General features: G+C 38.7%; 1 protein-coding gene across 2 annotated transcripts; it reads left to right on the forward strand.

Moving 5' to 3' along the window:
• The first annotated feature begins 1,727 nt into the window (after positions 1–1,727).
• Positions 1,728–25,072, forward strand: ZBTB1 (zinc finger and BTB domain containing 1). 2 transcript variants are annotated; one of them, XM_069465051.1, is made up of 3 exons: positions 1,728–1,889; positions 16,223–18,137; positions 25,036–25,072. In XM_069465051.1, exons 2-3 carry the CDS (start codon positions 16,240–16,242, stop codon positions 25,070–25,072), a joined length of 1,935 nt encoding a protein of 644 aa, XP_069321152.1. In that variant the 5' UTR covers positions 1,728–1,889; positions 16,223–16,239. The 2 variants fall into 2 exon arrangements, with proteins under 2 accessions (XP_069321152.1, XP_069321151.1); XM_069465050.1 differs by lacking the exon at positions 25,036–25,072 and having other exon boundaries at positions 16,223–18,440.
• The last annotated feature ends 1,987 nt before the right edge of the window (positions 25,073–27,059 follow it).

Genomic DNA, 27,059 nt, shown 5'->3' on the forward strand with positions numbered 1-27,059 from the left:
GTTCTAGGTACTGCGTTATGCGCCAAGTCACTGATAACTGATTTCTCCAAATTATAAGTGCTAAGGAAGGCAGTGATAACACGGGTGAGCTTCAAAAAACTGAGTTTGTTTATAACGAGATAAAAAATTTGAAAGAAAAAAAATAAATTATTGGGGAGGGGCTTCCTACCCTAGAAACTGGGTAATCACAAACTGGGAGGAGGGAGAGTGGCCGCAGCGTCCTCAAAGCCTGCATCTGGAGACTCGCCGGTTTGCAAGAGGGGTCGGCCCGGCCGCCCAGGAAATGCCGCAGGTCCTGTCAGGGTTTCCTGCCCAGGGTAGCACCAAGGCCTGCAAGGGAGGTCTCCATGCCTTTACGGCGTCCCGCCGCGCGCCATCCCCCGCCAGCATCAGGCCCCAGTGGCCGCCCCGGGAGACAGTGAAGGGTGGCTCTGGGTATCCTCGGCCCAGCGCTCACTCGCAGTTGCCATTTTCCTCCTGTGCCCTGACTGACATCTCAAACGGACCAAAAATTCCCCTCGCCCCAGCTACTTGCATCTGTCTCCCGAAACCGGTGCAGCTGCAGGCCGCCGCCCTCTGCAGCTTGCGGCGGGAGGGACTGAGCCCGGAGCAGCCCACAGGGGCTGGGCCGCGTCGCTTACCCAGACGCCGCCGCGGCGGCCGGCCGGCTCCTCCGCGCAGGAGGGGCGGGCTCCCGCGCCGCGCACAGCACGCGGCAGCGCCGGCTCACGCACCCCGCGGCCCGCTCTCGCGCGGCTTTCCGCGCCGGCCGCCCAGTGATGGGCCCACGTGACCGCCCGCCTGGTAGCCGGAGAACCAGGGGCGTTGGGGCCGGGGTGTGCGTGCGTGCGTGCGTACGTGCGCGCCCGCCCGCCTGAGTGGCCGGGCGGGGGTCGGCCCGCGCTCCGCCACCACAGTCCTTAGTCGTGACTCTGTAGGCGGAAGCGTGGGGACAAGTCTGAGCGTCACAGGCTCCCCACACGACCGCGTGACCCGGGGACTTTCCCCAGGGTGTGCAAAAGCACGGGCACCCCCTCAATTCTGGGGTGGGGGTGGGAAAAGATGCGCCCGCGTGTTCGCCGGGGAAGGGGTGAGGGCGTGGGGCCAGGGAGGCCGAGCCGCGGGAGTCTGAGAGGGGAGGCGGGTTGGGCGAGGTGGGGCATGGCGGGGGAAGTGACTCAGGGCCAGAGGCGGACAGGCCCACGGAAGGCGGGGTGGGGGGAGCACGGGGAATGGGCGACCCCTAACCGACAGGTTGCGGACGGGACAGGGTGCCCCCAGGACGCCTGGGGCGTAGCGCGAGGGAGGGCCCTCCGGGGCAGGGGTCTGACATCTGGGCGGAGTAGGAAAGCAGCATCCTGTCCTTGGGGAGTCGGGAGGAGCCCAGTCCCATCCAGCTGTGCAAACAGCAGGAGGAGGAGGAGGTCCCAAGCCTACCCCTGGGAGAGGGGCGAGAGGGGTGGTCAAGCCGCCGCCGCACCGGTCCCTGCGGTGCGGGTTGCGCCAGCCTCCTCAGAGCCCGACGCAGAAACTTGTTGCAACAAACAGGCGACCGCGGGTGCCCCTAGCAGCCAGCGGCGGAGTGGGTGGGCGGGCGAGAGGGAGGGGAAGGCTGGCGGACGCCGCAGCGAACTGGTGGGCAGACCCGGAGTCGCCGCGTAAGCGGGGCCGGCTCAGTGCGGTGCGGCAGGCGCGGCTGTGCGGCAGCGGAAGTCCTTTGTTGCAGCACAGTCCCTGGCAGAGCCAGAGCCTCTCCGCGCAGCCCAGCCCGAGCGTCGCGCGCCGCCGCCACTGCAGCTCGCGGCCCCTTCGCCTCCGCCCGTCTTTCCCGCGGCTGATTTGCCTTAAACTCCCTAAAATCTCCGCAGCCCTGGTTCCTGCTGTGGCCGGTGAGTATTTGCCAGTTGTGGGGCTATTTGCGCAACTTTGGCCCGGGCCGGAGGGCGACGGGCCGCGGGCCTGGCGGAGTGCGGGGCCGGAGCGGCGCCGACCCGTGCGGGGAGCCGGAGCGCGGCGGACGCGTTGAGAGGACCCGGCGACTGGCCGCTGCCGGGCCGCCTCTTGCTGCCGTCGCGCCGCTCCCGAGCGTGCGGCCTCCCTGGGTCTGAGGCGAAGCCCCCCGGAGACTAGTTCCCAAATTAGTTACCTTCTTTTGCCCTTTCTTTTTCTGCCTTTATTTTTCTGGTGGGGGGGGAGGGGAGGTGTAGACGGGAGGCGGGAGGACCTGGTTGATTGACGTGCCCAGAGCCCGCTTCTCTCAACTTACAGCTGCGGCTCCGCGGCGGGTGGGAGGGGAAGTGTCCCGGAGCCCGAGGCCGCAGACTTGGGCGCGCTCCGAGGGAGGAGGCGTAAGAGCCGTGCAAATTCTTGCTACGCTCTTTCCCACCCCCTCTCGCCGGAACACACACTTTTTGTTCAGTAAAAAGTGGAAAGTCTGGGATTTGGGAATTTTCAGTGGAAAAGATCTTCTGTTTCCTGGGAAGGACATGCTTTCGCTTCCAGTGGTAGGCGCCTGCTAGAAGTTCTGTTAGCGTTCGGTAAATGTGTTGGATGCAGATCGGGAGTCGTTACCACTAAAGTATGTAGGCATGGGTCTGAGCGCAGCCACCCCTCCCAGCCTCTCCTACCTAAGCAACGCGTCTACCTGATCTGAAGAGTTGACAGGACATTTTCTAAATTGGGCGCGTCAGGAAGAGGTTGATGAAAGTCTTTGATGTTTTCTGGGGATGGGACATTTGTATGTGTATAATAATGTTCTTAAATCTAGTTTCGTTGTGGTAGGTATATGCAGATTCTCCATTGGTCTAAGTATGTATCAGGACAGGAACTTTTCCTTTGACCCTCTAACCCAAGGAGTGGTACGAGGCTTTTTGAGGCAATCTAGAATCAGTTTTTTGAGCTGAAGTTGGAGGCACTCTAAAGCAGATTTGGTGAAGGAGGCAGTTCTCATAATTTCAAAGCAATCATGGTCGTCTTTGAAACGGAGAAATTAGGTTCTGTGGAATTTTGTCAGTGCTAATGGGTACGGTCTGGAGAATGGAGAGACTTGAGATAGAAAAAGATGAAGCTTGAATGATGGCTGGCCATTATTTCTTCAGAACCTCAAAACTCCTTTGGAATCACTTGCTGGATATCTAATAAAGTCTCCATAATAACTGGATGGCTTTGGGAGCTAGATGGGGGCGTCCTCGGCTTAAAGAAACAGGAAACTGAAGCATAGGAGAGGTGAAATGCTTTTCCAAAGGTTAATAAACACAAAGTCTGCAGTAGAGCCTTCAGTTCACATACTCATTTTAAAAGCAGGTTTTCTCTATTAAGCTCACGTTTTGATGGTATTGAATAACTCAGGTTGAGCAGTCTTTACTGAAGCTTTTCTATTCTTCCCACCCCTAATACGATGGCCTGCTTTTGGGGGGTTCATGTAATGAGGGAGGCTGGTGCATCATTGTCAGAGAAGAGAACACCTGTATTTTAACCAGGACCTCAGCAAGGCATAAGCACAGTCACAGCCACTTGCGTGTTTTGATTGCCCTTTAACACTGCTAAATTTTTGTACTGTTTCCTTATTCTCCTCTTTTGCCAGGCTCTGGGGAAGATGCAGTACATGGACCTTTTTAAGACCATCTCCGTGTTCTTTGCAGCACCATTTCCCTTTCTAATGTGCAGGAGAAAATAAGTGCCTGCTTTCAGGCCTGTCCTCTATGCTGGAAAAGCACTAAGTCTTTGCTATTAACCTGGCCCAAAGGAGAGGAAGGTATTTGGGATAGAAATGCAGAAAAATTCCCACAGATTTTTATTTGTAAACTATAATCTTATCTTCTCCCAAAATTGAGGTATATTTGAGAAACATCTGTTTGAGAGGTCACTTTAATCTCTGTTGAATGTTTTCTCCTGGCATTTTCTTGTGCTAGCATCTCTTTATGATAAAATAGTGAAATTACTTTGTTCTCATATTCATATGTGAGCTAGACTGAAAGTTGCACGTGTCTTTTTTTCTTAAAATGGAAATACTTTTCTTAAATTATAAAATCCATGCTCTTTGTAAAAATTCAGCCTATGCTGGAGTATATAAAATACAAATATGAAAGTGATTCTGACTCCCACTCCTCAGAAATAATCACTGAGAACAGTCAATTCCTTGTTTAAAATGAAAGAAGGCAACATTTGATTGAAGCTGTGCTGCTGTGCTTCACTCTTCCTAGGGATGACCTGTGGTGTTTGATGGATTGATGGGCTCATGTTTTCTTTTTGGGGTTTTTTTTTTTTTTTTTGACAGTCTCACTCTTGCCTGGGGTAGAGTGCAGTAGCTGGTGTCATAGCTCACTGCAACCCTCAAATTCCTAGGCTCAAGGGATCCTCCTGCCTCATCCTCCCAAGTAGCTGGGACTACAGGTGTGTGCCACCATGCCTGGCTAATTTTTTCTATTTTTGGTAGAGACAAGGTCTTGTTCTTGCTCAGGCTGAGCTCGAACTCCTGGTCTCATGGGATCCTGTTGCCTCAGTCCTCCCAGAGTGCTAGGATTATAGGTGTGAGCCACTGCACCTGGCCAGGGCTCATGTTTTCTGTTCACTACTCAGGTTGGTGAGAATTGCCAGGTAGAGAAAAGGGGAGTAGTCTGCATTGGGCTGATTTAAAATTCTATGATTAAGTAACAGACCTGAGAGTTTAAATATAACTGGGCTGCTATTTTAAGTTTGTCCTTATGAAGTACTTACTGTACCTTGGCAGGCTAGTTCTTACATTGTTAATGTTATAATATTGTCTATCCTCTGATGAATTGATTTATAGGGGCCGAACTCATTAAAACGAAACTCTCAAATTTGTAGAGAGTTTCCTAATTTATAGTTAGGAAGGAATGGGTATACTTGCCATGGAGACCCCTGCCAAGATATCCCTGTGCTGATAGGTGACTAGAGTTCCTCTTGATCAGTATCCAAAGATTGCATGCTGAACATATGGAAAGGAAATTAAAGTAAAGAAAGGGGTTATTGATTGTGCTGTTTGCAGATGTGGCGTGGAAGGGGGTGATGATTGGGGAGTGGGTGGCAAGGACTCAGGCCTGAATACCACTCATAATTGGCATCTTGGTACATGTTTAAGATAGATTTCTAAGTATGCTTATATTTTGGCACATGTAGTCATTTGTGTATTAACTACAAGAAATCTTTTTTTTTGTAGATTAGTCAAGTGCAATAATGAGAAGGGGGGAAAGAGTAGAACAAGGAGTTCAATCTGTAACTGTGATAAGAAATCTTAGTTAAAGTACAGAATCACTTATTCCTTAATTAACCTGGTATATTTAAGAAGAGTGAGCTGTGAGGAAGTTGATGTTCTAAAAACAAAGCCCCAAAATAGTACATAGACATTTAATTACAACATTGGTTATTTGAGAATGTTAGGGACATGAGTATTTTTTTACATTACTCTGTCTTTGAATTTAAAATTGTTTTCAAAATAAAATTCGAAAATTAAAGAATTAAATTTGCTGTTAGTTGGCTATGTGAGACACATGCAGTCCTTTTTAGAGATAACTGAAGAGTCCATCCCCACTTTAAATCTGTAGTATTAGGAGAGTGCTTGCTCTGGTGGACAGTGGGAGTCAGTAGATGGAAGGGGAATTAGGGAAGGGACAGGTCATTTTTCCTGCAGGATGGGGCAGTAGGAGAATGATGAGAACTTTTAGATTGATGAACAAGGTGACCCTGGGAGGCTTAAAATGTTCCAAAGGTGCTTTCAGTTAATAGTCATACCCAGATCTGTCTGTTGTCTGGTTTACAAAAACTGAAACTTAGGGCTTTCAAAAGAGTCCCAGCTTCTACTTAGAAGATGAGCAATTTAGGGCAAATCAACCAGTGAACTTGTTTCTTCATTCTCAAAATGAGGATAATAAAAATACCTATTCAGGATGGTTGTGAGAATCAGTTGTGTGATGTTTGGGAAAATGATTTATAAATTTACAACCACTATAAAAAAGTTTCCATGATTGAAATAAGCAAAAAATTGATAAGCAAGATAAAACTTATCTACTTCAACATTTATTCATTCAAAAACTCGTCAAATATAAACTAAATGTCAGGCATTATGATAATGCCTAAGAGAATGTCCTGCTCTCAAAGAGCTTACAGTAACGCAGGGGAATCAAATAATTGCAGTACCTGCTTGGAGTGTGGTGGTAGGTATAGCCATCCCGGTTTGGATGATACATTATTTATCACCCTGTGGTTGTATATATTGGCTGTCTTGGCAGCACCTCAGAGAGGCATCTGCCTCACCCTAAGATAAGAAAGAACTTCCCAAAGAGAGTGAGCCAGACATGGAAAACAGTCTAAGCAAAGGGAATAGCATGTATGAAAAGTAGGAAGGCTTTTGCCATGTTAGGCTATATAGGATGAGGGGGAATCTTAAATAGATTTAAGGCCTAAAAATGGAGTTAAGCTTTGTAGAATGAACAGTTTTGTTTTTTTTTTTTTTAATTTTAGAGACAGGGTCTTGCTCTGTCGCCCAGGCTAGAGTGCAGTGGAGTCATCATAGCTCACTGCAACCTCAAACTCCTGGGCTCAAGCAATCCTCCTGCCTCAGCCTCCGGAGTAGCTGGGACCACAGGCATGTGCCACCACACCTGGCTAATTCTTCTGATTTTGTAGAGATAGGGTCTCACTATTTTGCTCAGACTAGTCTCAAATGCCTGGCCTCAAGCATTCCTCCTACTGTGGCCTGCTGAAGTGCTAGGACTACAGGTGTGAGCCACTGGGCCCAGCTGTGAACACACTTTTTCTGATGCTGCTTTTTATTGGTTACATTTTGTTGAATTTTAATTAAATAATGAGTGTGATGTTTTCAGGATTTTGGTTTAAACTTAAAAAAATGGAGCTGCAAAATTGGAAACAATTTTAAGGAAAGTATATAGGATCTGCTGAATGAAAGAAACTGGGGTAATCCCTTCTATCATCATAGAGAGAGCTGCCTTACCAGTTATTCATTCAGTAACATTTACTGAATATTTATGTTCCAAAGAAATGAATAAGCCAAAGTCCTTGCCTTCAAGATGCTCAAAATCTAGTGAGGGAGACCAACACATACATAATTATAGTAGCCAGTTCTTATTTAGCACTTACTCTATGAAAGACACTACCTCACAATAACTCTAAAAGCTTGGAAGTATTAATATTACCATCTCTTCCTAGAGGAGGAGGTGAGGCACAGATTGATGAAGCAGTGTACTCAAGGTGACACAGTAAGTGGCAGAGCCATTATTTAAACTCAGGCAGTCTGGTTAGTCTGTGCTTTAATGCCTATTTTATGTTGCTGTTCTGATAATTAAAATATAGTGTAATAGGTGCAGAATAAGGAGAAAATACACAGAGTAATAGCAAAACCTAAAATAGGGGAGATGAAGGTGTTACAGAAGCTTTCTGCAGATGATAAACTGGTTCTTAAATGATACGTGGGAGGTTCAGATTAGCCAATCAGCATGAATAAAACTGGAAGTCAGAAATACATGCAGTATATTGGGAGTGTGTGTAGAGGGGGGTGAAGGTGGTGACAAGCAGTTTATGTTGCTTGAACATGAAGTTTGAAGCAGGAAGTAGCCAAACATATAAGATTGGATGGGTGGGCACGAAGGGCACTATGTGCCTCACAAAGGAGTTTATACTGTAGCCTCACGATATGCGAGGGGAACCATAGCAGGAGGAAAGTGTGGTCTGATTTTTATTTATGAATCATCTCAGAGTGAAGGATGGATTTGAGGAACCAGTTAAGGAGCCAGTTGTAATAACTCAGGAGTGATAATAGGGGTTTCACAAGGGCAGGGAAGGTAGAGAGGGAATAGAGGGGCAAATTTGAGAAATATTTAGTGGGAAAATTGGCAAGACTTAATGGTTGAATGTGGGGGAAAGGTTCTGGGTGATTGGTGCATAGTGGTGGCAGCTGATACAGAATACAGAGGAGGAACAGTTTTAGATGGATCCCAGACAAAGTCTGAGTCCCCAGAGTGAGTGCTTTGGGATAGACAGAAGTCCTACAGAATGAATCCTGAAAATACAAACGCCATGTGCGAAAAGGGACTTCCTGGTGAAGCGCTTTTAGCTGAGGAAGAGCCTACTGTTTGCACAGTGCCCTCTGGTGGTCAGAAGATTCTATGCTACCTCTTTGGGATGAATGGATCAAAACGTAGCTTGCCTGTCTTAAATACTTTTCCTGCTCCACTTCTGGAGGGAGAGAGGAATATTCCAGAAGCCACTATATTCCTTCTGCTTTCTGTGTGGGTAAATTCATTTCCTAGGCCGATACCGCAGCTAAGTTATTTGGTTGGCAGCCTCAGCTATCCAGTGCCCTGGCATGAAGCAAAAGAAGGCGGCAGTTGAACAAAAAAGTTTAGGAATTAAAACCTTGTATCTTACTCATAGAACCCGTCTTTAGGTCCTCACAGAAAATTAAATTATGTAGATTCAGTTTCATTGAGTTGTCTAATTTCACAGCTCGTAAGAGATTGAAATGGTGGGCAACAGGAGATCAACATACCTTTTAGAAGTGACAGCTGTTGACTTGACAAGCAAGGAGGCTGAAAAATACCAACCAGCCAACCATCCACAATCTCCAAAAGCGTAACAGTCTGAGGCCATTTTGTGTAAATTCAAATAGCCCTTGTAAATTTGAATAGCTCCTATATTTCAGCAAAACATAATGGATGCAGAGGAGAAAACAGCCAGCCAGGTGATGCTATATGTGTAAACTGAAGTCAGAGTAGTGTGAAGAGGCCTAGATTGAGGAGACTAAGGTCTTATCCTGACAGCCACTAAAACTTTGTGCCTTTGAGCATATCACTTAACTTCTCAGGGTCTCAGTTTGCTTTCTGGTCTGTAAAGCAGTGGGTTGAACTTGATCATTTCATAAAATTGTATAAACTCTGTTCGCAATGATGACGTTAATATTTTTTAAAAATTGTATTCTTGGATTGAAAAGGCAAAGAAACATTTGTCATCTCTAACATATGTGAGTCCTGTGCGGAAAATGATTATCCCAATTTTATAGATGAGAAAAGTGGGCTTAGAGAAGTAAAGAAGTTTCCTTACAGCTAAATAAGTCGTAGATCTTATATTCAAATCTAGCAGCAGTATCTGCTTCCTAGGCCCTTTTTAAAATTCTTTCATTTAACAAGCATGTATTAAGGGCCAACTGTGTGGGAAGAGCGTGCCAGGCACAAGGAACACTAAGGCCATTAAGCCTTGTCCCTGTCCTTGAGGGTTCAGTACAGTAGGCACTGCTCCCTCATACTGCTCCTTGCATCGCTGTCAGTGCTAATGATACAAGGAATACTACAGCACTGTTAGGATTAATATACAGCCACATTATGGCTTTAGGGTGTGAGCATAAAACCAAGTCCCCATTTATAGCATTGTTTCTATGGGAATACATATTTCAAGTTCCAAATAACTTAAAAATAAAGTGTTGGAACATAACCAATGATAATTTCAGAACATCCTGTACTAAGTACTGAATTTAGAGTCTAATACCCAGCCAGAATGCCTGATGTAAATAATGAATAAAATTTTCTATACTTGATCATGTCTGTCATTTAAGTGACTTGAAGTAAAACCTTTTATCTTGAGGAGCCTCTACAACTGGTTATTCCTGGAAGTTTCAAAGAGAAACCTAAAGAATTTAATCAATTTTAGAGATTGGACTCCATACCCTGGAAAATGGTATTCTATGAAAGAATTTTGCCAGTGTGACAAAAATCTTCAAGGCCATGATCTTGGGCTTGCGAGTCATATTGCTTGTGTTTTTATCCCAAGAAGTCCTCTCTGTGACATTGGGAAGGTTATGTAACACTATATGCCTCTGTTTTTTAATTTGAAAAATGGGCCTTATAACAGTATCTACTTTGTAGTGTTTGTAATGAGAATTAAATGCGAAAATTATATACATATATATTATATACGTACGTGTGTATATATGTGTATGAGATTAGAGATATATATATCTCCCTATACATCTGCCTAGAATAGATCGTGCTGTATAGCACAGCTTAACAAATGTTAGCTATTCATATTATTATTGTACTAGAGTTGTCATTTACCCTACCTTCATAACCTTCATATACCAGCTCAGTAAAACACATCTGCCTTCGCTCCTGTTACATTTCCAGCCAAGCTGCTGTGTACCCTCTCCCCAATTATTTACATCCATACTTATACAAATACCTGAAATGCTTTTCCTCTTGCTTTCTCTTTTTCTGTGCCCTACTCATTCATCAAGGCATCACTCAAATCTTATATTGTTCCTAAAGCCTCCTGTTCTGGTATAATTCATGCTTTTCTTCTTCTAAACTCTTGCTGAACTTCATTCAACATAATTTAGCACTTAACTGTTCTCAAATTGTTTCTTGGTTTAGATTTAATCCCTCAGATATAATTATTATATACCATTCTCCACCCTCCACCTCAATCCAGTGTTAGGAACATTATAGGTGTTCAATACATTCTGATATTCTGTTGTTAAAACATGAGAGAATCCTTTCATTATATTTCAGGCTTTTAAAAAAGTCTGTAATCCTCGAATTTAATCTATATGCATATATTCATTCATGCGAGACATAGAACTAGGCAAAAGGAAATGAACATATATACACACATAAATCTCCTTTGAGATCCAGGGGTAATTGTAAGTAATTCAGAGATTGGGGTCTGAATTGGGAGTCTGATGCCTGGCTATCCTCCAGATTTTTACTGAGGTTTTGCAAATCATCTGCAGATGCCTCACTGGTAATGCAAGTCTTTGACACAATTTAGAGTCTGGTTCTCACAGAGTCACTTCCGAATTCCTTTAAGTTACTTCTTCATTCACTTTATGTGCTTGTTTATAAACCATTAAATTATCATTTGACCAAGGCCAAAGCAAAAGAAATTTCCAGCAAAACTGTTATTTCCAATTTAAGAGCTTTAGCAATGGAAGAAAAGTGTTTCTGAAATCTTACTATGTCAGTGAGAAACTTACTGACACAGTTTACACAGTATAACTTAGGGAACACATCTATTGAATAAGACTAGATGGACATGTACAGATAAAACCACATTACAGATGAAGAGTTCAGATGAGGGGAGTCACTTGTATAATAGCACCTGGCCAATAATGTATTAAGGACTCATGCCCAGGCCTTGTTTAGTCTTTTTATATAAGGCCACACCACATAGTACCAAGGAAGGGCTTTATGGTGGTTAGTACCATCTGGTTGATCAGGAATCCTTATGCTGTAGTCCTAGTGCATATTTAAACAAAGCTAACCATACCCTAACACATAGATCTTTGCCTTCTTCTATAAAATAAGAATGTTGGACTAGATTAGATCTAAGTTCTAAAAGTCTATGAATATCTGAATTACTTAATATAATATGTGTAATCTGCTTGTTGGCTGTTTTTAAATTTGAGATGAGCTGGTAAACTTTTTCAAACTAAAATGTTCAAAATCCAGTGTAAAGTTTTTTGGGTTACCTAACTCCTTATTCTTGCTGGAGTACCCCATACTAAGTATCCTTCTAGCCTTAGGAAACACTTGGCAGTACATAGCTGGTGGTCCTTATCCAAAAGACATTAAGTCCTTTGAAATTACATTTGAAGGTTCTGCTGGCAGCCTTAGTCATTGACTTCTAGCTGTGATAAACTGGTCCTACCAGTGATGCAGCTAGTAAAACAAACAAAAGCAATCCGATTTCAGTCATAAAGCCAGGAACAACTGAAATATAAGGAACCTTTTATTTAAAACGTTTTACAAATTTTATTGTAACATAAAGTTCACTAAATTTTTTGGCAGAGTTGTTAAGGATGTCAAAAAATTGAAAACGAACTTTCTTTGGACTTTGAGTGAAATTATTTAATAAAAGTTAATGCATTATAAAAACTTTAATGCCAGCCAGGCGTGGGTGGCTCACGCCTGTAATCCTAGCACTCTGGGAGGCAGAGGCGGGCGGATCATTTGAGCTCAGGAGTTCGAGACTACCCTGAGCAAGAGCGAGACCCCGTCTCTACTAAAAAAATAGAAAGAAATTAGCTGGACAACTAAAAATATATAGAAAAAAATTAGCAGGGCATGGTGGCGCATGCCTGTAGTCCCAGCTACCCGGGAGGCTGAGGTAGGAGGATTGCTTGAGCCCAGGAGTTTGAGGTTCCTGTGAGCTAGGCTGACGCCACGGCACTCTAGCCTGGGCAACAGAGTGAGACTCTGTCTCCAAAAAAAAAAAATAATAATAAACTGAAAATCTCACAGGAATTTAGATCCCTCCTCCCCTGCCCCACACATATACCCCTCTACCTTTTTTTTTTGGTGTATTAAGCCTTCTTAAAGCTTTTCTGAATGAGATATAACAAAAACAAAGTTGCTGGTACTAAAGTGTGAATGATTGCTGTTAAAAAATTACTCTACCTAAAATCAGTTTTACTCAGAACTTGGACATTTGCATAATGTTGTCTGTCGTGTTAGGATTAAAAATTAGACATAGCACTTGCTCAGCTTCTTGCTTTCTGGGTATAAAACAGGAGTATAAACGTGGAGGCAGTGGGATTTGTACCCTGGTCTGTCTGACCCAGAGCCTTGTTCTCTCCACTACAGCATGCTGCCTTCTTCCACAGAGTGGGCATTTTACTGAGTACATGTTGAATGAAATCACTAATCCAGGAGAAGCAAAAATTATCCTTAATGATGTCTCATTGAGATTACAGGATACCTGTGCTATTGCTGATCCACAGTACTTTATATAGTGTTTGGTACACCAGAGGTACTCAAATATTGTTGAATGAATATGCTTCAGAATGCCATAAGTGCTCTTATTTGCGTTAGTGTTTATGTTAACAGAGTGCATGTACTTTTACTCATTTAATTGAACTGTGACTATAGCTACAGATATACCTATCATATTGGTTTTCTATGTAGTTGTATTAATTTTGGTTGCTGACCATAAAACTGCTTTCATCTAGGTAAGAAAGGGTCGTTGGAACTTTTAAGCTCTTTATGTCATTATTTCAAGCATGGGCTATTTAATACTTGAAAGTTTTTATAGATTAACTGTTGGCTTTCTAATGGACTCTTATTTGGAAGAAAAATTTAAGGTTATCTAGTCAAACTTTTATCTCCTGATGCTTAAATAAGCACCACCATGCCAACAGCCACTATTACTTTCATTAATTATTACATGCCAAGCACGATATATTTTACACATGGCCTCTGAATGCTCATGTATCATATGTTCTTCGAGATATTATCGTCCCTAGTTTAACAATTCAGGAAACTTAGAGTCAATGAGGATAAGCAGGTTGCCAAAAGTGGCAAAGCTAGATTGGAACCCAGGTGTGTCTGATCCAAGGCCTGTGCTCTTTTCACTGTACTATACTGTGCCCAATAACATCTTGTTCCTGGCTTTAATGTGGGCACTCATTTTCTCAACAAGTTTGTTTCATTTTTGAACTATTCTTTTTAATATAAAGAATTGTTTTGGAGGTCATATCTATCCCTCTGCCTCTTTCTTTTCTTTTTCTTTTCTTTTCTTTTTTTTTTTTTTTTTTTGAGACAGTCTTACTCTGATGCCCAGGCAAGTGCTGTGGCTTCAGCCTAGCTCACAACAACCTCAAACTCCTGAGCTCAAGCGATCCTCCTGCCTCTGCCTTCCCAGAGTGCTAAGATTATAGGCGTGAGCCACCGCTCCCGGCCCCTCTGCCTCTTTCTCTAGGATTTATTATTCATTAAAGGTCTCTCCAAATCCTACAAAAATGACTATAGACCTAGAAATCTCGTGCTACTTAAAATGGGCTTGGGTCAACATTTTTGTGTATTTTTTCATCTTTTTTCCACCTTTTGAATAAGGTTATATTTTTGTGTGGATTTGTTTTATGTAAGTCTAATTACAGCATAATTTTGTATCCTGCATTTAGTTATTTGACTCTCTGTTGTGAAAATTTTTCCCACTTTCTTCAGTAGTCTTCATTTATAAATATAATTTCTAAAGGCCACATGACAGTGAATTCTACGGAGTAGATTTACCTTAGTTTACTTAGCAACTCCCTGTCTACCAGACATTCAAATTATAAATAACACATTGATAAATATCTTTGTGCATACATTGCTTTTTGTATTTAGGTACATGCCGAACATGATTCCTCACAATTTTGTACAGATATCTGAGTTACAGAGGTTTGAAATATTGTACCCACTTGAAACACTTGATCTGGCTTCCAGAAAAGGCACAGTGGTTGTGATATTAAGAAGGCAACAGGTCTCATTGTAAGCCACCTTTATTTCACCAGTCCTACATCTCTTGCTGTGGAACTTTATGTCTTGGAGGAGATAGGATAGGCCTGCAGGTGGTGAGAAAAGGGGCATGTGGTCATATTTGATCTTGAGGAACAGATAAAAAGCAAGTAGAAGTAAATAAACTTAGATACTCTCTTAAGTACTACTACAGGAGTTGAAGAATTTTGGGACTGAAGAGTGAACATTTTTTTTCTCTGGACAGCTTGTTAAATGTTCTTTTTAAGTTCAAATTGCATAGGAACTTGTTTTTAAGTAGAAGATAGATTCTGAAGGTTTATGTATACAGATTAAAAATTGAGGCTAAAATTGGATCTTATTTTGGCTTTGTAATATAGTACGTAGGACTTCTGGTGCTTTTAATATTTTCCTCTCCTTCTTTATCCAAAGTCAGTTCCATACATTAAAAATATGTATAGTATCCACCAATGTTGTTCAGTGAAGAAAACTAGTTGCAGAAAGGTATATGTAGTTTGATACCATTTAGTTTAAAAAACAAAATACAAGAGCAAAACTGTGTCTTGCACATAGTAGGTACAAAATATGCTGACTATATATGTATGCATATAAACAGATCTGAAGGTACATAATCCAGAGTGTTTGGAGGGGTTACCTCTGGGAAGAATATGTGCCCTGAGGTGTGTTTTTATTTTATATACTTATGTGTTTGAATTTTTTGTAATGAGCATGTGTTGTATGTACTTTTGTATAACTTCTTTTAACAAAGAAATGGAAGAAAATTTATATTCTAAGTGTAGATACCTCCCTTCCAAGTAAACCCACTGTTTCTTTATACCCTAAAGTACATGCCGAGCATGAGACATATTCTAACTCTATAGAATTATTGCTTCTGAAATAATTCAAGAAACGAGAAAGGCATCGATCAAACTTATTTGTTGGGTGCCATTTGTATATAATCTTATAAGGTTTTTTAGATAGAATTTTTTTCTATGGAAAATTTCAAACATAGACAAAAATAGAATTATACTTATCTCCTAGCTTCAATAGTTATCAACACACAGCCAATCATGTATCATCTATGGCTCCCACACCCAACCCCTTTATTTTGAAGCATATCTCAGATATATCATTTCAGCTATAAATTCTTCAGTATGTGTATCTAAAAGATAAGGAATCTTCTTTAACACAACCAAAATACCTTTATTATACTTTAAAAATGAGCTAAATATGTCTTTACCATCTAAGAACTTTTTAGTACGCTATAATCTAGTTATTAACTTGTAGTTTAAGTTGCCATTTTATTTACTGTCATTGTTCATATCCTTCAAATTCTTTTAAATTAGTATCTTTTTCCTTTCAAATTTAGTATACATTTTTTCCCCAAGAGCTGTAATGAAACCAAAATTATAGTTTTTGCTTTTGATGCCTTTGTTCAATATGAAAAATCTGAATAAATGGCTGAGTATCTTCATCTTCCATTTTAAAAAATGATTCAGGTTTATATACAGGTATATATTAATATTGTTGTTTTACTACATTAGAATGAAAAGCTATTCATATTTTTTTGTTTTTTGAGACAGGGTATCTCTTGTTGCCCCAGATAGAGTGCTGTGGTGTTATCAGAGCCCACTGCAACCTCAAACTCCTGGACTCAAGTGATCCTCCTGCCTCAGCCTCCCAAGTACCTGGGACTACAGGCATGTGCCACTGCGACCAGCTAATTTCTCTGCTTTTTGTAGAAACAGGGGTCTCACTCTTGCTCAGGCTGGTCTTGAACTCCTGATCTCAAGTAATCCTCCCAAAGTGCTAGGATTATATGTCTGAGCCACCACACCTGGCCCTATTCATATCTTGATTGTAACAGCAATGCCACAAAAGTCACAAATCATGAAATCACAAAAAAATTACTTTTTTCCAAGTGCTTTTCTGATATCTAACTTTAATATTTTTGTTTTACATAGGTCTCTAATTGTAGAAGATGGCAAAGCCCAGCCACAGCAGCTACGTCCTTCAGCAGCTAAACAACCAAAGAGAATGGGGTTTTCTCTGTGACTGTTGTATTGCAATTGATGACATTTACTTTCAAGCACACAAAGCAGTTCTAGCTGCCTGCAGCTCCTATTTTAGAATGTTTTTCATGAACCATCAGCATAGTACCGCACAACTGAATCTCAGCAACATGAAAATTAGTGCAGAGTGTTTTGATCTTATTTTGCAATTTATGTATTTAGGAAAAATTATGACAGCTCCGTCCAGTTTTGAGCAGTTTAAAGTGGCAATGAACTACCTACAGCTGTACAATGTTCCTGACTGCTTAGAAGACATACAGGATGCAGATTGTTCTAGTTCAAAATGTTCATCTTCTGCTTCCAGCAAACAGAACAGCAAAATGATATTTGGGGTAAGAATGTATGAAGATACTGTGGCTAGAAATGGCAACGAAGCGAACAGGTGGTGTGCAGAGCCAAGTTCAACAGTAAATACACCGCATAATAGAGAGCCTGATGAAGAGTCTTTACAATTAGGTAGTTTTCCTGAACCACTATTTGAAGTATGTAAAAAAAGTTCCGTGTCCAAATTATCTACTCCAAAAGAACGTGTGTCACGACGCTTTGGACGGAGTTTTACTTGTGATAGCTGTGGATTTGGCTTTAGTTGTGAAAAATTATTAGATGAGCATGTGCTAACCTGTACTAACAGACATTCATACCAAAACTCAAGATCCTACCACAGAATAGTCGATATTAGAGATGGAAAAGACAGTAACATCAAAGCTGAATTTGGTGAAAAGGATTCTTCTAAAACATTTTCTGCACAGACGGACAAATACAGAGGAGACACAAGCCAGGCTGGTGATGATTCAACTTCAACCACTGGAAGCAGAAAAAGTAGCACAGTGGAGTCTGAAATAGCCAATGAAGAAAAAAGCAGAGCTGCTGAGAGGAAAAGAATCATTATCAAGATGGAGCCAGAAGATATTCCTACAGATGAACTGAAAGACTTTAACATTATTAAAGTTACTGATAAAGACTGTAATGAATCCACTGACAATGATGAATTAGAAGATGAACCTGAAGAACCATTTTATAGATACTATGTTGAAGAAGATGTCGGCATTAAAAAAAGTGGTAGGAAAACTCTAAAACCTCGTATGTCAATAAATGCTGATGAAAGAGGTGGTTTAGAACATATGAGGCCCCCTAACAATAGCAGTCCGGTACAAGAGGATACTGAAAATGCATCTTGTGAGCTGTGTGGCCTCACAATAACTGAGGAGGACCTGTCATCTCATTACTTAGCCAAACACATTGAAAATATCTGTGCATGTGGTAAATGTGGACAAATACTTGTCAAGGGTAGACAGCTTCAGGAACATGCTCAAAGATGTGGAGAACCCCAAGATCTGACAATGAACGGGTTAGGAAATACTGAGGAGAAAATGGACATGGAAGAGAATCCTGATGAGCAATCTGAAATAAGAGATATGTTTGTTGAAATGTTGGATGATTTTAGGGACAATCATTACCAGATAAACAGTATCCAAAAAAAGCAGTTATTTAAACATTCGGCCTGTCCTTTTCGATGTCCTAATTGTGGCCAACGTTTTGAAACCGAAAATCTAGTGGTTGAACATATGTCTAGTTGCCTAGATCAAGATATGTTTAAGAGTGCCATGATGGAAGAAAATGAAAGAGATCACAGACGAAAGCATTTTTGTAATCTGTGTGGAAAAGGATTTTATCAGCGGTGTCACTTAAGGGAACACTATACTGTCCATACTAAGGAGAAACAGTTTGTTTGTCAGACATGTGGAAAGCAATTTTTAAGAGAACGTCAGTTGCGACTGCACAATGATATGCACAAAGGCATGGCCAGGTATGTCTGTTCCATTTGTGATCAAGGAAACTTCAGAAAACATGACCATGTACGGCATATGATTTCTCATTTATCTGCTGGTGAGACTATATGCCAGGTCTGCTTTCAGATATTCCCAAATAATGAACAGTTGGAGCAGCACATGGATGTTCATCTATATACATGTGGAATATGTGGAGCAAAATTTAATTTGAGGAAAGATATGAGATCACATTATAATGCCAAGCATTTGAAAAGAACCTAAGTGATTTTTCTACTGTACTAATGTTTAGTTGATAGCAGACAAAACACCAAAGCAAAGGATATGAGCTATTTAGAAACTGATTTTATGAGATGAATTGTTAGAAAAAAATTTCAAGGCCCTTTTACCTTTAATATTTTTGTTTAGGATCTTAAGTATCTACATTTTAGGCATTAAATGTTTATCATTTTTGTTGTTTCTTAATAGAATTTATTGTTTTTAGTTTTTCTTAGCTATGATTAAAATTACTTTTAAATGTAGACTACAAGTGGTTGTTACCCCTTCAATGACTATTAAACTTTAGTTTTTTTATCAATAAGGTGATGACTTCACTATTTCTACGTGTTTTTTTTAAAAGGTTATCCTGTGAAATTTAAACCCAACATCATTGGCCATTCCTGGTTATATTTTAAAAATTACTTTAAAGTAATTATTTGAAACTATCCCATTCACTTTTAGTTTTTTTTGTTTTTTTTTTTTTCAGTTGAACAGTGAGTTAGCTACTATTTATTCCCCTTTATTATCAATGAAATTCATATTCTTAAATTGACAAGCTTATTAGGCAAGTTAGGTGCACTGAATCTAACCCTTAAGGTTGACATGGGCTCAAACTTGGCCTAAAAAGATTGATGAACCGGAGGAAATTCTTATAAATGAGTATTTCCTATATTTGATAAAATATTATCATTTAATAATCACATTTAAAACTTATATTAAGTGTAAGTCCCAATGACTTTCTCCCACTTGAAAAATTAGTGTTTTGTGATATTAAATTTAACTATGATAGTTAATTAAAAAGACATATATCTTGTATTCATTAAAAATATTTTAATTTAAAATAAAGTGTGTTAGTTTATCAACTATTTTTGTTTATAAATAGACTTTAATAGCTCTCTAGGAATATGACATCTAAAGGAAAATGATTTTTCACCTTTAAAATTACATACTTTTGGAACTTTGAGATTTGAGAAAGTTGCCATGTGTACTGAAAAATCTAATAAAATAAAGAAATCAATTATAAATCTGGTTGTTCTATAAAAGTAGAGTGCACAAAAAATGTCTTGTATTTTATACTATCTAAGATTTGGAGAAAATGTGTTATAGCAAATTGCAGTTTATCACCATGCTTTATTATTTTTTTCTGTAAAGGACTATAAAATTTGAGGACTATAAAATAATCACAGAGCATATACATGGAAACAGTTTATCATTTTTAAATTAAAGTAGTATTGTTAGTTGCTGACATAGGGTCTACATCAATTACATGTGAATTAAAACACTGGCAAAACTGACCCACCAATAAACACATCTATTGAATAGAATTGCCTTTTAATGTGAATTACTTGAAATGTAATACCCTTTTCATTATGAAAGGGAGTTTACTTAACTCCTATGTTTAAAAATATAATTTTGTGATTATGAACAATAATAGTATTGCTCCTTTTGTTCACATATTTTTAAAATATGCAAATCATATTTTTGTATACAATTTGCATAAATACAATTTGCATTTTATACAATTTGCATAAAATAACAAGTTGCCAGGAGAACTGAGAGACATATCGGCTAGTACAGATTTAGTTGAAATTATTAGAGCACAGCGTGAGCTCAGAGATTTGTGGGGATATGTTGCAGTATTAACTTGGGAATAGCAGAAGAGTGGGTACAGAATTAAAATAATGGGAAGGGAAGAAATACACACAAAAAAATTAGAAGTTAGGGAGTTTTTAAAAAGCTACATAGTTAACAGAAAAAGCAGGAAAAGTGATTCATCTTAGTCTTGGATACAACAGTTTATTAAGTAAGTAAATCTGAAATGCAACTTAAAATGAAATATGGTATATATATGACTGATAGGAACTGATAAAAGTTCTCTAACCCAGAGACCATCAGAGGGTAGTTATAAAGACATAAGATAAACTCAAACCAAATTTCCAAACTACAGTATACAGTATCTTAGTGGACATAATTTTCTTTGAGATTACTTTTTTCCATGACCCTCATCAAAATTTCTGTTGCAATGGCTTTCCCGTCATTAAAGAAATAGGGCTTTTTCTAAATACTACCACTCTTAGAAGAATGGGTTATTTATTCCATTAGGAAGGGGGTTAGTGTTTTGACATGTACTAACAGCCAACAATTAGCAAGCAAATATATAAACATTAAACTATCTCTAATTTTACATGACTGAGATCTTCATAGTTTTAGAAAGCCACACCTCAGAATGTTTTTTCCTAGTTTCATGTTACACAGGACACAACTTTTTGTTCTGGAACTAGCTACAGGACAGCACATTATATTCCCCTTCTAAGGGGAATATACCATTTTCCTTATTATGGTGAAGACTTCACTTAAAGGCTACTTGCCTTTTAAAATTAGGGAGAATGAAAAACACTTTTCTCCAACGTCGTTTCCTTTCACCTCCCTCCTCTCTTTCCTGGGGTGGAGCTACAAACTGTAACTCTGCTATTGCTATTCCCTCCCAGGGTTTGAAGGCAATGAACCAAGGTTGTGAAAGCTGCCTGTTCCTCCTGCCTTTGTAACTTTACGTGTTTAGGCTCCAAATTGAAAAATGAAAGGAAAACCTGGATATAGTGGAATCAAGTTCCTCTTTCTGTCTTATAAACACAGTGAGACCCTTTTGCTTAAAGGCCCCTTTATTCTAAACAGCAAGAAAACCTGGAGGAATGTTTAACAAGCTTGTCATCAATTACAGTGCAGTGTGTTCTATAATTCTTTAGTGAGTAGGACTAAGAATCTCAGATTAATAAAGCACAACCTAGGCAGCAGTAGATCAGGACTCAGAAATTTGTCTAAATCTCTCTCATATTCTTAAAGTAATAATATTCAGAGAAATAACCCACATGAGTAGAAAGGTATATGGCTAATGTGTAAACTAATTAACAGTTTGAGTACAGACAAAAATTATTAAATTAGAAGAAGGATTCCCGAGGGGCTAGTTATAAAAATAAAAGTGTTAAAATAAGGACAGAGTTTGCTAGAGCAGTCAATTCACTAATTAGGAAAAATAATACATATGAAAAGCCATGTTCTACTGTAGTTAAAAGAATATATGAACAGGATATAAAAATTGAATAAAAATCAACAGACCTGAAAATTATAGGTGAGATTAGTAAGGATTAAAATAATTTAATTATAATAGAATACCTAATGGAACAATTGTTAAGAACATGCCAAAGATGCCTAAGTAAATAATTGCGCTACAAACTTTCATACTCTAACAATAAAGTAGAAAGAGAGGCTGGTGGTGATTGGCAACTTTCTCCTTGGTTAATACTTTTTCTTCTATATCAATAGTTAAGGAATTTACATATTTAATAGATCTCTGGAAATCCCCCCAAAACCAGTTAACAGGTTTAATATTTAAAAATAAAACTTGTCATTATTGTTAACAAAAAGCTAAAGCAGTACCAAAAGAAAAATAAAAAACCTGAATGTGTATGTGCACACATAGTTGAAAATAAAGAAATTTGGTATACCTAATTTTAACTGGGTTTTTTCATGAATTAAAATGTTAGTGGGTTTTGTTTTTTTTTTTTTTTTGCCATTAATCTATTTTGATCAGTTCCTCAACTTTCCTCACACCCCCATCTCCTTTGTAACAAATGCTTCTCAGTGATAAATGCCAGTGCTCTGCAGGTATCCTAGCATTAACATCTAGGATGCAGGGTACCAAAAAGCTCTGGGGAAACATATCCTTGTAGAATCCCTACCATATCCTTGATTCCTGAGGTTCAGTACTCCGGGAGTGATAGGAAGGATGAATGCCAGGAAGCTGAAGCTAATATAGAGTTATATTTGATGTTAAGAAATTGAAGCTGCATCCCAGATTTGGAAACCCATGATCCATCTATCCTAGGGCTCTCACTTAATCCCAGCATCCATTTAGCACTTTCTATACTCTAAGTGCTTTACATACAAAATTCTTATTAATCCTCACAGCTTTATGAGGTAAGTACTATACTAATTTTCCAGCTGAGGGAGTGAGGTTCAGAGAGATTATTTTTCCTAAATCACACAGCAACTATTAATATATTGACCTGGAATTTGAACCTATACCTCTGACTTCCACATTCCTGTACTTAACCACTAAGCTACATACTCTACCTACCAAGAAGTACAAAGAAGGGCCTTTTCAGCCTAGGAACACATGTGATAAAGCTCCTAGGAGACTGTGCTCCTTGTTCATCTGTCAACTGCTGTGCCTGGTAAGGTAGCTGGTAATCATGGATACCCAATTAACATGTTGAGTAGCATGAAAACATGAGTGGAAAATAAAAATTTCTATTTATTTAAATGGTTCATTCAGAATGATGTTTTAGAAAGAAATATTAAATGTTCATATGTGTTTTGTTGTTCCTTCATTTAAACTTAAAACATTTAGTGGTATTGTCAGCCATGTTTTGGGCCCATAGTAGGAGCTCAATTAAAAATTAATTTGCTTTCAACTTCCACATTTCTATGTCTGTGACTTTTCCTCCCTTTATTTCCCCTATTCCTGTACTTTATGTTTTAATCTCTCCCACCAATCTCCACTTCCTTTCATGGTTATGAGACTGATGAATTGAAGGATTCAAATCATTTGAAAATAAGTATTCCCAATAAAAAGCAGGATGAAAGAATAACCAGTTTCTTCTTTTTGCCTTAGCATGATGTGAATAAGAAATTCATCAGTTCTCTGGTTAATAAACAAAAGAACCCTTTTCCCCAGTTACCATATTGTGATTGATATGATTAAGATTTATAGAGCAATGTAAGTTTGTTTAAAAACAACAGTTGGTTATTCTAGGCACTTAAGATTCAATTTCCATACCTCTTGAGCCATTGTGGAGTAAAAAAAAAAAAAAAAGATAATAAAAAAAAAAAGATTCAATTTCCAAAAAATATGTATGGATTTCTAGGGTAAACTTACAAAGACAGTCTTATAAAAGAAATGAAAGATAATTTCAGGAAATGATAGACAAGTACATACCACCGGAACCTGGCAGCAAACTTCAAACAAACAAACAATTATTTAATAGTTTAAGTGAAACAATCCCCCCTATCTAATATTATTTTAACTTTATGCATTTGTTACATGATTTCTATACTATGTTAAACCTACGACTCTAATGATCTGGCTACCATCTGCCAAATGTTACTTTTCAAGTGAGAACAAAAGAATGATATGGTGAAGATTCCATGGACAATGTCTATATAATCATTTAAGCGGTAAATATAAGCTAATGACAATAGCAGCTTGTAAACTCATGCTAATTTTGAACCAATTTAATACCATTTACATGTTTATACGCACATGCTTGAATTTAGCATTAAAAAGCTTAAATCCTATTTTAGTTGTTCCCTTATTATATTCAGGAGAACCAAATCATTAAGGTCAATCAGTAGTGTCAGAATTGTTCATCCTTTCTATCAAAACCCACCACAGATTGCTAGGGGACAGAAAGCCATTATAATTTCTCATTACTCATTTGCTGATAAAAAAAGATGGCATGAAGATTATAATTAAATGCTTGGCTCTCATCATTATACTAAGTGAGAAATCACAGGAAACTCTAGGGCCAGAGGATGAAAAAAATTTAAAACATGATTTCATTTCAGAGTCAGGAATATTAATAATTTTATCTGAGAGAATTTATGTAATTCCCTACCTATCTGAGAAAGGAATAGAGTTAAGTATACAGCCTATAAAGCCCCCTCCCTTAAACTTTATTTAAAAGTTACTATGTTGTTTTTTATTCTACTTAAACCAAATTGCTCATACCAATCAAAATTAGCAGAGCTCATTTTTAGGTGATAGAAACATAATTCTAATCACCCACATTATGAAAACCATTTTTTCTTCCAAATGCTTATGTTCTTTGATGGAGAAAAAACATTTTAAGAGACAAATTATTTTTTATTTAAAATACACTTTTAAGATATTTAGCATCACTATTATTGGGGCAAAGCATTGCTGCAAAAACTATAATTCTGCCCAGAATCATTGGGACAGGTTAGGAGGGTTATAGGGCTAGGAATTTGAAGAAAAACCCCTTCTCTTATTTTACGTGTGTGTGTGTGTGTGTGTGTGTGTGCTTGCTTGTGCATACTTCATTTTCATTTGCAGAGTGCACAGAACTTAATATTTGAAGAAAGTGTTAGCATGATGGCTGAAGACAGTAAAAAGAATATGAATTTTTAAATTTGTTAGATCTATGTTTCAGAGATTTGCCATTAACAAGTTAAAGTACATTGTAAAATTATTTGAAGGAAAACACTTAACTGCTTCCTTCCTCCCTACTTTCCTCTACCCTGTCTGACCTCATACCTTTTTTATATTATGTTTATGTGCCCTACCCATTCTAGCTTAGACCATTCAAGAACAAAGTGAAATGTGCCCCTATAGCTGAAGAATTATGTTAGTAATAAGAACACCTTATATTTGAAAGGTACAGCGAGTCACATTCGGGAAGTAATTAAATAAATTTAAATTCTAGGAGCTATGCCTTGGTTCCTATTCTCTATTCTGTTAATAGTATGCTGGTCTAAGTGTCAAAAGCCAAGAAATTCTGACCTAAGAATTATGTTGTTTCTTGTAGAGCAGTCAACTTGTAATATTATTTTTCTTGAGTTTTGTCTTTTTCTGTGTGGCAGTGGTGAAATAGGGCCTTCTAAACCTCTGGAGGAGTGAGAGATCTGAATTTGGAGAGGACATGGGGAAGAATCAATCTTCAACAGATAATCTTTAAGTGCAGACCCAGGAATATCAGATCTGAAGTGGCACCATCTTTTCTGTGTTCCTGACAAACTTCATCAACCCCAAAAGTTCCAGTTGCAAAGATCCAAGAAAACTCAGTAAAGATCACTTTGGAATCACTTTGTTGTAACAAAATTGATTCATGCTGACTCTCCTAATATTTGTGGAAAATATGCTAAAGAAACGTAACTAAAAAATTCATACAACATCGTGGTTAAAGCTACACTAAAATGAAACTTTATATGCTAATTATGCTAATTATCTTCAAGGCTCCCTTCTAAAATAAAAGGGCTTGCTAGGCTACTGTACATATATTATAAAGAAGATAATCACAAATGTGTATAAAAACATATAATTCTAAACTTAAAATAACTAGAATTATAGCTTACATGTTATGAAATGTAGTTAGGCAATTTAAAAAGTTACATCCCAAAATTTGTAGTTTAGAGTGTAAGTAAAAAGAAGTGGTTACAGAGCAAAAAATTTTAAGACCAATATTTTAACAAGATAGTATAGTTGATACTGACTGTAATACACTTGCCCTTCTTCCTTTTCCACTGTATATACCAATCATATACTTTATTGATATTGATGAAGCTTCTTTTCAATTCTGTTATCTTGAAGGAAGCACAGAACTCGTATTACTTCCATAGTAGTAAGATTTACACAAATCACACATTATTTTCTTCTGAAATTAGCAATATAACCTAATAAGGCAGAATTAATTTCTGTCAATATTAATGTACAATGCCATGCTTCTCAGCTTTCAAATTTCAAATAAAATTTAACTAAGTGTTGAATGAAATGATAGCTAAGATATTTTTAAAAACCTTTCATGGGCCAGGCATGGTGGCTCATGCTTCTAATCCTAGCACTTTGGAATGCCGAGGCAAGACGATCGCTTGAGGCCAGGAATTTGAGACCAGTTTGGGCAACATAGCAAGAACTCGTATCTACAAAAAAATTTAAAAAATTAGCAGGGTGTGGTGGCATGTGCCTATAGTCTTAGCTACTTGGGAGGCTGGGGCAGGAGGATTGTTTGAGCCCAGGAGTTTGAGGCTGCTATCAACTAAGATTGTGCCACTGCACTCTAGCCCAGGCAACAGATCAACGCCCTGTCTCTAAAGAAACAAAAAACAAACAAACAAAACCTTTCATGGATAAATTTAACATCTGGTGAGATTTTAACTTGACTACAAATGCTTTGTTTTACACACACACACAAAGACATATATATATGCACATATATACATTTCTTAACCACATGAATCTTATAGTCAAATTTACTTATTGTGAATATATTTGTAGTTTTACTTCTGGTTAACTATGTACCCAATTCCTTATTATTATTATTATATTTTGTTTCTCGTGAAATATCAAGATGTTATATATTTTCAGAAATGCTGACTTTATTTTTATGCCTATTTCTTCAAATGTTTTAATAAGGAGTTGCACAAAGAGATCTAATGTAGAGTATACTTAATAGGATATGCAGAAGTTATGTCATTTAAAAACCCTAGCTATAAAGTAGGATGATAACTTGAATGTTCATTCTAAAAATTAGACTCACTGGAAATCAGAGAAAGAGTTAATTACAATGTGATAGAGGGTAGAAGGAAAGAAGGGAGAAGAGAAATCCACTGAAGAGTTCAAATACATGTGAATTCAACGGCTTTAAGAGAAATAAAACAAATAAGCCAAGAGAGGTATTAGAGTCTAAAAAATACTAGAGTTTATCTCTTTTGGGAATGTGAGGAAGCCCTTCTAAAAATAAATAGGAAATAGAAAAGACAAAAGAATATTACCAATAATTAAAGGTGCCAGATCAATACAGTAATGACTCAACAAAAAATTTTTGATTGACTGGTGGAATTAGATTTACTAAAGAAAAATGGCTTAAATTTTGACTGTACTAACTACA

This window comes from Eulemur rufifrons, chromosome 2, assembly GCF_041146395.1.
Source record: "Eulemur rufifrons isolate Redbay chromosome 2, OSU_ERuf_1, whole genome shotgun sequence".
In the NCBI taxonomy this organism is placed as follows: Eukaryota; Metazoa; Chordata; class Mammalia; order Primates; family Lemuridae; genus Eulemur; species Eulemur rufifrons.

Coding starts and splice junctions, on each gene's coding strand:
- ZBTB1 (XM_069465050.1), top strand. CDS start 16,240: ATGGCAAAGCCCAGCCACAGCAGCTACGTCCTTCAGCAGCTAAACAAC.